The 12,195-nt window shown below is 37.6% G+C and overlaps 1 protein-coding gene across 3 annotated transcripts in view; it reads left to right on the forward strand.

The window, feature by feature from the left end:
- The window catches only part of Nalcn (sodium leak channel, non-selective), a 230,975-nt gene that overhangs the window by 85,380 nt on the left and 133,400 nt on the right, over positions 1-12,195 (forward strand). For all 3 annotated transcript variants that reach the window (XM_070002669.1, XM_070002668.1, XM_070002670.1), the window contains one exon: positions 11,582-11,713. In XM_070002669.1, coding sequence (XP_069858770.1) covers positions 11,582-11,713 — 132 coding nt within the window. The remainder of the gene's footprint in view (positions 1-11,581; positions 11,714-12,195) is intronic.

A 12,195-nucleotide genomic window follows, 5' to 3' on the forward strand; every position in this document is an offset into this window, starting at 1 on the left:
AAGTTAGGAAAAACAAAGCAAAGGCTCTGTAGCACATAAAATACCCCCTGCATCATTCCACTTGTCATGTCTTTCTGATCCATCTTTGTTTCCTGGTTTCTGTTGATATGCTCACCATCTGGGGTCCCCTCTCCTGATTTTGGTTATTGCTACAGGAACAAGAGGGTTGATAGTGAAGAGAAAATCCTGAAACATGCATAAGCCAGGTCTTGTAGCTGGTTTCCCTTTCTTTTTGTGGTACAACTGCCCCCTATCTCCATCTTCTACCATATCTGTGTTTCTCTCCATTCTCCCCTTCCAACAGACAACCTCCTCCTCACTCTGCAAAGTTAACACCCAATATATTATCCTCTTTGAGGTAAAAGAAGCCTCTTAGAGAAGAAGCTCTAGGGACCAACATTTATCAGCTGTGACACTTACTAGTGGTGTTACCTTGGACATGCTTATGAACATGGGGACAATCATACCTATAATAATACCAACAATACCTGTGAAGCTCCTTTCCCTGGCTTCAAAGGATTAACTATTTGGGTTTCCACTAAGAACTGTTGGTTTAGTTTTGAGGAACAAACCACATGCTCAAGTAATATTACTATAGGTATAATTCAGCCCCTCAGATGACTTTTCTTTCTATGTCATTCTCTCTCTGTGTTTTGGACCACATGATTTTTCCATTTCTATTTCTGTCTATACATCTGTTTATTCACTCACCTTGAATACTCTAGCTTTCTCCTTGTTCTTACATATTACCCAACATGGCTGATGGTGACTGAATTTAGTGATATCTCAATCAGGAGGGTCTGAAAAACCCATAAGAAAGCTTCCATGGATGAAGGTGAACAAAGAGAAACCATTTTTAGTAGGCCACAAAAAAGGAAGACTTTGGTGAGAAGAAATAGGTCATAAGACCTAAAATGGAAGCTACAGGTCTACTTACTTAAGCAGAGTAGAGTCATCTTTGAGTATCAGTGGGATATCAGAACCAGGCCAGATCCTTTTGAATCCCCAAACTGATGGATGCTCGTTTCTCATATAAAATGTATAAGCATATAAACTGTACACAGCCTTCTGTATAATCTAAATCATCTCTAGGTGCCTTATAAGACATAATACCAGATTGTTTAGAGAATCATTACAAGGAAAAAGTCTACCTATGTTCAGTACAGGTGCAATTGTTTCCATTTCGTCTGCAGTTGATTGAATCAATAAATGCAGGGCCCATCTACACAAAGGACCATCCATCTTGTTTTCCTACAGCCTATACTCAAAGTGTCTTAATCCTGTCTGAAAACTTTACACTATCTCTGTCTGCAGGAGCCACTACTCATCTACAATCATGAGCATCATGCAGTGGCTGGAGAAGAATATACCTTTAATATGTGTTAAGTAGTGAGCCTTCACCTCAGTTGTTGTATCAAACATTTAAGTCTAAGGACTTTATACAGATATTAAGGGCTAACATAGCTATTATTCTCTGACCTAAATCTCAAGTCAAGTCCTTCCATGTAAGATAGAGTTTTTAAGGAAAACACCACATGATTTTCATGCATCTATAAATGAATGATTTGTAATTTGGCATCATTTTAAAACACAATATTAACTTATTGCATTACAGTTTTTAATGTTACAAAATAGTTTAGAAGTGCAGCTAATGAAGAATATCTGTCTATCCACCATTATCAATAAAAATAGCTAGCATTTATTGGCCACTCACAATGTGTTAGGTTCATGATGTTTTATAGGTGTTAAATTATTTAATGTTCACAGGAACACCATAAATCTAGCTAGAGATATTATCTCTGTCTTGAAGATAAGAGGTAAAGGCACAAGTCAGCAAAAGTAACTTGAATGTCACATAGCTAATTAGGGATTGGGAATTTCATTTTGGGCAGTCTTTCTTCTATTTTTAATCACTTCATTTTTTTAAATTGTTGTTGTTGGTCAAGGGGCTTGAACTCAAGACCTGGTCTGGGTGCTGTCCCTGAGTTTTATTCACTCAAGGCTAGTGCTCTACCACACTTTGACCCATAGCACCACTTCCAATTTTTTGGTGGCTAATTGGAGATAAGAATCTCATGGACTTTACTGCCCAAGCTGGTTTTGAACCATTATCCTCTGATCTCAGCCTCCTGAGTAGCTAAGATTACAGGTGTGAGCCACTGGTACCCAGTTAATCATTTTCATTAATGTACAGTATCTTTTTATAAAAATAAATATATAAATATATAAAATATATAAAAATAAATAAAATAAATAAATATAAAAAATAATTGGTTATTTATTCATTCTCCAACCTGTGGACATGGAGTTCCTTTTTGCTATTGCAACTTTCTATGACCCTGCTTCTCCATGTCTCTTTATACCCAGGTGTGAGAACTGTGGTAATATGTATGTATGGCTGGAGTTAATGCTGAGTTAAAGGATATGAACACCTTCAGCTTTTGGGACATACAGTCAGGTGGCTCCCAGGTGATAGTGCCACATGTTTTATTTACATCAACTTGCTTCTTAAAAGAGTTCTCATTGTTTTACATCCATTTTCACCCTTGTTATCAGATTTTTCTACTTCATGGCCCAACGTGACACCTCATAATATTATATTTGCATCCCTCTGATTAGAGTCTATAAATGTCAATTTTTTTTTCTTTTTTTTTGGGTCCAGTCGTGGGGCCTGAACTCTGGGCCTGGGTGCTGTCCCTTAGCTCTTCAGCTCAAGGCTAGCGCTCTACCACTTGAGCCACAGCGCCACTTCCGGCTTTTTTCTTTTTGCTTATGTGGTGCTGAGGAATCGAACCCAGGGCCTTGAGCATGCAAGGCAAGCGCTCTACCACTGAGCCACCTTCCCAGCCCTCAAATTTTTTATATATATTCATAGGCCACTTATGAATTGCCATCGATTCCTGAGCAATCTGCAGATTGCTTACTTACATCATTTTCCCACTTCCATGATGATTATTCTAAATGATTTTCAGACATTTTGTGTATTTCTAAAGGCTGCATTGCTTCTACCTAAATAAGGAGACATCAAAATAGCAGATATGAAGACAAATACAAAATACTAATCTTGGAGAAATAGATACATATTTTGCTCCCTACTGTCTTGTGGCAGTAAGTATTTCATGTGGTGTTACATGACCATTTTAGAAAGTTTCTTGAATATGGGTCTCAAAAAGGCAAAAAGTTGTAATTGACTATTAGCCTCAAGCAAACCTGCTCTGAAGCTATTTAAATGCTACTTTTATGTAAGCAGCATCTGCTTGAAGGGGTCACTCTAAAGTATGATAAACAGAGCTTGATTAAATAGGGCTCACATTCATCAGCTACTGCTGTGACTAGCCATTTTCCTCTCTCAGGCAGGAGTTTTCATCCTTGACAATTTGACAGATGTGGCTGCACACTTCAAGCCGTCTTCTAACATGCACATACCCAGTGATCTATTTTCATAAAGAAAGACTCTGACAAGAAAATGAAGGTATACACGAGACCTGGTGTGTGCCGGCTCAATTTCCCTCTGTGAGCATCTCATGGTGCACCTTCTGTGAAGAACAGAGGTAATAGGCGCTTCCCATAAGTAGGTCAAATTGTGGGTGAGAGAGAGTATTCATGTGGAGTTTTAATACCTTTTGAGAAAATTTCCATTGAAGAGAGATTAGGAGAGGTAGACTTGGAGATAAGTATGTTTCAAATGAGGACGACATCTCAGGCACTTCTTAGAACGTCTATCTTCTTAATGAACCCTCCCACAAACTGGCAGATCATTTCAAGAACTGATGGAGCTCAGGAGAATTTAAGTTCCTTCCACACACTAACCTCATCTATACTCACAGACTCCCATGAGAAAACAACACAGTGTCACTAACACAGAGTGACCAATGAGTACTTGGGGAAAATTGTTACATCTCCCTGACCCTCAGTTTCCTAACCTGAAAAACAGGGTTAAGAGTAGCACAGAGTTTTGTGCGTATTTGAATCGACTCACCAAATGTGTTTTGTATTAGGATGTGAGAAGGAATGGAGCACTCAACGCAGAGAGACAGCCATCACTATCATTGGCATACACACATCTACCCTTGCCACCTGGCTAAACCAGCTTCCAAGAGGTCTCCTTGCACACATACTTGAAGTCCAGACATTCACAGCTTCTCATTCACATTTACTTCCCTTCCTAGGTTTTAGAAGTATATTTCTTTTCCCCCCTTTTTTACTAATTCACTTTTATTTATACATTTAGCCGCAGGTAAGATTGTATGCATGCATACCTCATGTTGTCTTGAAGTCCATTCACAGTGTGGATTGTTTAAATCAGCTAATTAGCATTCTCTTGTGTAGGCACTCGCACATACATGCCAAAATTTGATAGTGAAAAAAAAATGGAGTAATCTCTCCTGTTTACCACTGCTTTTCTAGAAACAGGGAGCATGAAAGGAAAAAAATCATGGTGAGCTAATGCCTTGAGCTTTATTCAGCCAAATAAGGTCAACACCACATTACTTAAAAGCTATGATTTTAGCATTTTCATTTCTATGTTTTTAATGTTGATAGTTAAAAATCATGTAGGGACATTTGCTTTCCTTTTCTTCCACTAATCCATATATACATAGCCACAGTGTGTGAGGAAGCAAGGAGACATTTCGCAGTGTTCTGTAAGTTGGTGTACATCACCACTGTCCATTATGACATTGTATGTATTCTGGAAGACTATCTTGCCCTGATTGAAGCTTTTATAAATAAAATGTACCAGGGTTTAAATCAATTCAGGAAAGACAATTTAATTGGACTGGTAACAGGAAAAGCTTCATTTTACAGGTTCCTTACTTCTACAGCCAGATTGCTGCTGTCTTAATTACAGTCTCTCCATGCCTAGAATAGCTTTTGTTGCTCCTAGGACTTAAAAGAGCATCATATGGATGTGCCTGCTGTGGTATTATGTGTTGTGATGAGTCTTTGACTAGGAGGAGATTGTGTGTATATTGGATAACCTAGAAAAATGAGGCTGAGAACCTTTGAAAATCCATTAAGGGTCTTCCCTTCACCCATGGTGCATTACTTTTTTTTTTAGTATGATGAATTTCCCAGTACTCAGAGCACAGCACTGCTCCGTGGAAGGAAGGGTCAGAAGGGCTGTGGTAGCTGGATGGTTAACAACCGTTGAAACCACTCTGGCTTCTACAGCAGTTGCTAAATTTTGGTCATGAATAGCGGTGGTGGTCTGAGCCCATCACAGCTCATCACAGCCGAAATCACTCAGGCATCTGTGCTCAGCTACTCATCAGCTCACATCTCTGCTCTTAGGCTTGGCTCCCTCTCAAATGGCATAAAAAGATGTTGGGGTCCACAGCTAATATTCAACAGACAGGATGGAGTGTCCATGTTACGGCTCCAGCTTCCAAAAACTGTGCAAGTTAAGCACCAAAGCTACGTTCCAAATCCCCAGAGTAAGCAAGACCCAGACCACACAAGTCCTCCAGACCAAAACAAGCTATGAGACTGAGTTCAGAGTCTGAGTCAGTGTGGAAGATACTGCCAAGGCTGTGAATACAGTCAGAACAATTCAATTGGAAGCCACCAGGCTCTTCCATACAGAGTAAAAGAAACTTGAAACTGTCTAAAATCACTGGATTCATATAATAAGTCCAACTTAGCACTTTTTCTTTTCCATTGGGAATTTATTCCTTCTTGTGAAAATACAATTTGTGCTGTGGAGTCAGAGCTGGTAATGGGGGGATATTAACTAACCATTACAAATATCAACTCATCAATTTATAATGTTAATATCTATCCTCCTCTCCTATGGTAGAGTAGAAGCTCTTCTCATGCTGGTCAAGCTATAAAAGTGTTTTGTTTTTATGAAACTCCTCCTTTCTATTCCAACAACTTGATTTCCAGATGTTCAGGATTCCCTTTCTACCCCCCCCCCCACTTCAAACAAAGATCAGATTGTTTGTAGTGTTGCAACTGGAAGGGTATGTTGTAGACTACTGCCATTGTAGAAACTTACTATGTGTCTTTATATCCTGGCTTGCCAGGAACAGTACAGTGGAAGAGACAACCTCCAAAGACTTTGCTTTCAGTATTTATGTAAGTGCATTACTTTTGAAACAAAAAAATCTTCATGTTAGATAGAATCACTTTCATCATCACTTTGATTATGAAAATGATAAGCAGTCAGATGTCTTCCCAATAAGGATGCACTAGGGTGCAAATGGGAAGTTTATTTTAGATCTTGTGCAGTTGGTCCATTACATTATTATATTCTTGTACTTATGTTCATGGCTCACCTGCAAGATGATATCTAAAATGTTCCCCCTCATAATTGCTTTTTCTCCAAATGCTTATTTTGAAATGTTTATTTCTCCAAATATTTATTTTGAAATACAATTAGAATGCAAAATTGAGTTCATGAATGATGCAGTGTCACCTGGATATAACCTTGTTTCATGCACTCAGCATCAATCAAAAGAAAGATTGATACGTACTGTTCTTTATCCCAAGTTACATGCATTGTGTCCTCTGAAGCCACTAGTGTGATATGTTGCATGTCTGTCTATGGTGTCTTTGCAGTCTTTAAGGAATTATTTCCTTATTACCTGGAAAATTTAATAGAATTCCTATAAAGTACTTAAACCTGTATACCACTAAAAATGAAAGTCTATTTTGAAAGTCTATAAATTCTTATGGTTTTTCTGAAAATTTCTTATTCTTCTGCTTGATTTTCCATGTTAAACCTTCTTATCCATAAGTCACTAGTTGTTTCTGTAGCTTTAAATTCTTACAGTGATTTCCCAATATGGTATACAAGAATAACATCATTCAAGATGCCTACTCTGCACAAGATTATTGGCCAACTATTCCCACTTATGAATCATGTTTTAATCTAAAGATATAGATGTAATATCCATCCCATTGTGAAAAACCCATGTGACTAGGAGGTTAAGTCAAGGTCAGAGTCATGCTGTAAATCTTTAGGGAAAAACTGCCTCTTATGGGTTCTAGTGTATAAACACTCTCAAATGCTCAAACAAGTTCAAGGGAGCATCTTCTTTGGTCTTGAACTATCTGATTCTGCTTTCTAACTCTGTGGGGCTTGGAAAATTATTTATTCTTTTTGAGAAATGTTTGCATATGACAAAGAAACAGGAGAAATACTTATTTGACATGATTCTTGAGTATCAAATTATGTTATGACATCAGCATGCAGTAATGTTTGAAATGAAATGTAGCACAAGCCAAGCACTCCAGAAAATAAACTCTCGTACTTTGATAAAAAAGATATTGTTCCTATTCATTTTAAATTGTGTGAAGACCCTTAGCCATGTTTAGCTTAGACTTTACAGTACGTAGAAAGCTATCATTTGATAAGAAAGCTCAAAACTGAATAATAATTTTTTTAAAAAAATTAGATCTTTCTTTTTCTTCTATTTGAAGTTGGATTCGGTATCATTTTTTTCAGACCTACTGTCTCATTGCACTTTCTTATATGAAGCAAGATAAAAGCCATAGTTGGTATAATGTTTCAATTGTAGTAATAAATTTTACAGTACACCCTCCTGGCAAGTCTCCTTGAATGTAACTCTTTGGTCAGGTAGGCTTTTATAGCACAGCATTGGCATGCAATCATATCACAAAAGAGCTGCTTTGCTAGCCCTACAAAAATCATTGTCAATAATGTAGTTTCCTATTGCACCTAAAACAATTTTCTATGAGTTTAATGATATAAAACAACACAAATTTGTTATGTGATAGTTCTGCAGATCAGAAGTTCAAAATTGTTTGCACTGGGCAAAAAAAGCAAGGTATCAGCTTAGATTTTTAGAAATTAATCAATTTAAATTAAGAAATTTAAAACTAGATAAAACACCATTTTCTTGCCTTTTCCAACTGCTAAAAGCCCTCTGAATCCCTTGACTTTATGAAAGGGTCTGATAGTATCTTCTTAAAGCCCCCAAAAGTTAGGGGGGAAAGTAGCAAGTACTTTCTCTTACTGATGTAGTTTATTCTTGACCCGGAATTTGATAGGGATGTGTGGTGAATAAGTTTCACATACAATTTTGTGTAGGCGTATCCTAATATGCTATCATAATATCATTCTAATCTATATTTGTTATATTCTCCTTGATCTTGATAGCATTTTAGAATCATGTAATTGTAAAGTGGCAAATAATTTTATAGGTTACCCAGTTCATCTTCTACAAAGATGCTTCTCAATCTTGAATTAGCCACACAGATCACCTGGGAACAGGTGGCACATTTAGATTCAGTAAGTCTGAGGTGGGGCCTGAGATTCTGCATTTCTAATATGATTCCAGGGTGCTATTGGTTCAGGAACCACAGCTTCAGTAGAAAGGCTCCTGACAGATTATTATGTCTTGGAGATAATTCTATTCTAGTCTCTTCTTCATACTTTGATAATTGCAGCTGTCACCTAAACAAGATGTTTTTGGATCAAAGCCAAACTAAAAACATTCAGAACTTGTCTGTAATTTCTTTTAATGTAAATTAAAATGATACTGCAATTAAAGAGAACTTTTTAAAAAAGTGAAATGCATATGTCTGAAAAGCCTTATATTAAATATGAGAACTATAAACACATGCACATCCATATACATACATATGTATAAATGTCTATTGAGTGCATATGTGTGTGTGCAGCTCTACATAAATACATAGGTAGGTTATACCTTCATGTTGAAGAAGGCAAATGTAGAAACCTTAAGGTAGACAATCTTATGTGGCACTGATTCAATCTGAACATTTTTCTTCAATTTTTATAAGGAAAAAAAAATGAAGGTATAGATTTAGGCTCCCCTGTAGATGTTATAAGCATGAGTCAGAATAGTGTTACCAGCCATTTTACATTATGGAAAATGAATAGAGCCAGTTTCAAATATTGGTTGAACTGAATTATGTTCAAGTGCCTGTGTCACCAGCTCTAGTATTAGAGCTGGAGTTCCTGATTTTAATGTTTAAATTTAGCTGCTGTACATACTTATCACCTTAATTCTTATTTAATATTTGAAAGTTATTACCTTGGAGAAAGTCAACTAAGCAATGGTGATTATAGCATATCAAAATCCATTGTAGGTGATTATTTTAATGACTCTATACCAACAGAGACATGTAGACATTCAGACAAAAACCAGCCTAATTACAATGACAGCACCAAAGTGAAGCTGTGACAGTTACAAAACCAATTTAAAAGTTTTTTGACAGCCATGGCTAAAAGCTTTGTTTGGGCCTTTCAGTAATAACAGTTTACTTAAGACATAAATACACAGCTAAGGAAAATAGAAAAAGAAAGTTGTGTCTTTCCTGTCATGCAGATGAAATGGAAATCAGTTGAAATGTTTTTTTAATGGAACATTATGTTGAAAAGAGTATAGAGAGAGAATAATAGTTAAGGAATTTAACTCTCTCAGTGCAAAGAAAGACTATATAACAATCGAAATTCTAATAGGAATAGAAACTTGGCTGCAATTTGCTCATCTTTATTAGGAAGGTCAGTCGCTCCTCCAAGTGAATTCAAGTGCATGTTGATTGGCAGTCCTGGAATTTGATTTTATATTACCTTTCAAATAAAGGCAAGTGGAAGTAGGAATGCCTCAACAGCTGGGGTGACATGAAACCACACTGAATTAAATCTGTTTTTCCCATGGCTCTGACACCCCCCCCCAGTTGATTGGAACTTTATCACTGTTTTATCCCTTGGCTCTGCACTCATTCAGAAGCACAGTGTAGTTAATTCTATGACTTGGGAAAGTTAATTTCTCATTCCTGACAGAAAAAGAAATACCCACAGAACTCTCTAATTTTTACTGAAATGTGCTAGCACTTTTCAAAGCACTTTATCAATGCTGACCCATTTAAGATTGGAGTAGGCACCTTTATGTTCATTTTACTGAGAAGAAAACCAAGGTACTGAGATGTCTGAGTAAATCCACAGGGCACAGCATCTATAAATGGTGGAGTGCTGGCTCTAGCCATTTTGACCCTGTCACCAGGCAAGGAAGTGGCAATGTTGCTGTACTGAAACTCAATGCAGATGAATGGAGACAGTATTGGAAACAAGCTTCCTAATTTCCTTATCCTTCTGCAAATGGCAAGAGTGTATGACATGCCCAAACATATGGGAGAGAAACAGGGTCTCAGGAAGAGGTGTGTGGCACCACTAGCCCTGTGCAGTAGGACAGAGGAATGAAGCTTAGTGTTTTTGACTAGGTGCTTGGCTCCTAAACATGGACATCACTTCTTCTGTTGTCTGGAACCTTTTATCATCACCTCTGTTTAGATATTCTCTACTCCTCAATTACAAAATACACTTTAAACAAGCTTAGGTGTAGGACCTGGTTCTGTAACTCTCTGAGCTCTGTAAAACATTAGTCATATATCCTACTATAGAGGGCTATGGAACGAAAACAAATGAAATGAATCATGTATGTATAAAATGTGGAACATAGTAACAGTACTGCAACTGTCGTAATACTAAATTTTTTTTTAATTTTTTTTTTTTTTTGTGGTCCAGTCATGGGGCCTGAACTCTGGGCCTGGGCGCTGTCCCTCAGCTCTTCAGCTCAAGGCTAGCACTCTACCTCTTGAGCCACAGCGCCACTTCCGGCTTTTTTATTTTTGCTTATGTGGTGCTGAGGAATCGAACCCAAGGCCTCAGGCATGCAAGGCAAGCACTCTACCACTGAGCCACCTTCCCAGCCCATAAATTTTTGAATACTTATTCATCTCAACCTGAATACAGGAGATAGATTTGGGTACGACATAAGTCCAAATCCTGGATCCACCTTCAACTCCCATGGTATCAAGAAAGTTATTTCACTTTTCTGAGCTCCAGTGTCCTTTGTCCTAAAAATGTAATTACTTCTTAGGACTGTTATGAATATGAACTGAGCCAATCTCTGTAAAGTACCTAGAGTAGCTCAAGGAATAAAATAAGTGTAACGTAGATATCAGCCATTATCATGATCATAAATTGTATTATTTCCCAAAAATATTTATGGAATCAATAAGTACACACACACACACACACACACACACACACACACACACTCACACACACACACACACACACACACACACACACACACATGAAAGAGAAACTGAAGATAGATAGATGGTAGATTTATAGATAGTATTTCAGTTTCTCCCACTTTTCCAGTTTTCTGACCATTTCTAAAATGTCTTCAAGGTCAGTCATGCTCCCTCTTGTCACAAAATAAAGTAATATTTATTTCATAGTGTTGGCTTAAAAAATTCTCTACACATGCAGGCTAAAAACTCATTTAATGGATCAATGAGAATTAAGATACAAGTTGTATAAAAATTAAATGAAATATATTTTCCATTTTTAGCTGAAGGTCTCTGAAGCTATCTTTCCAGTCATCTTTTAGCTTTTTGAAGTGAAAGACCCGGTTGATTACTTGTCAATAGAAAGGGCTATGCTATCATCTGGGAAGCAGGGCTATATACAGAGCATTGTGCCAGTTGGTGTTACTCAAGGTCTCAGCACATGAATTACATCTAATGATGGGGTCTCTATGTGTTTATTAAGAGCTTATTTCTTTTGCCTCCTCAGAAAATGATGCGGTCATCGGTGTTCCACATGTTTATTCTGAGCATGGTGACCGTGGATGTGATTGTGGCAGCCAGTAACTACTACAAAGGAGAAAGATTCAGATCACAGTATGATGAGTTCTACCTTGCAGAGGTGAGTGGCTGGCTAAGGTAATGGTGAGCGAGCCCAGGAGAGAGCCTCTCATGAATGTGAAAATTAATTTCAGTACATTAATTACTTGACTGCCACTGAAGTCAGTTCATTGTGGGCTTCATAAGTGGTTCCTCTGGTCACTGTGTTGTCTGATTCATTTCCTGTCACCATGAGCCTGAGCAATCTTCTCCACAGTATGTCTCGTTGCCAAGGTAACCCTTTTTCCCTGGGTCTTACTGGCACTCTTGCTGTTTTCCTACCTCCTTTCCATTTTCTCTGCCTTTCTCATGTTGCCTTAGCTTGTTCGCTATTCATATAAGCAAGCACAGCTTTAGAAGATTATAAATAGGCAAGTCAGCCCAACAACACCAAGGAAGAGGCTGGAGAGAAATTGAAAGTTCTAGTACAATAATTATTGCACTAGAAACTGAGGTGTAAAACCTGGGCCAGAAGTTCCAATCACCACAAAGAAAGGACAAGAT

This window comes from Dipodomys merriami, unplaced genomic scaffold (assembly GCF_024711535.1).
Source record: "Dipodomys merriami isolate MVZ:Mamm:240054 unplaced genomic scaffold, mDipMer1.0.p SCAF_6, whole genome shotgun sequence".
Lineage (NCBI taxonomy): Eukaryota > Metazoa > Chordata > Mammalia > Rodentia > Heteromyidae > Dipodomys > Dipodomys merriami.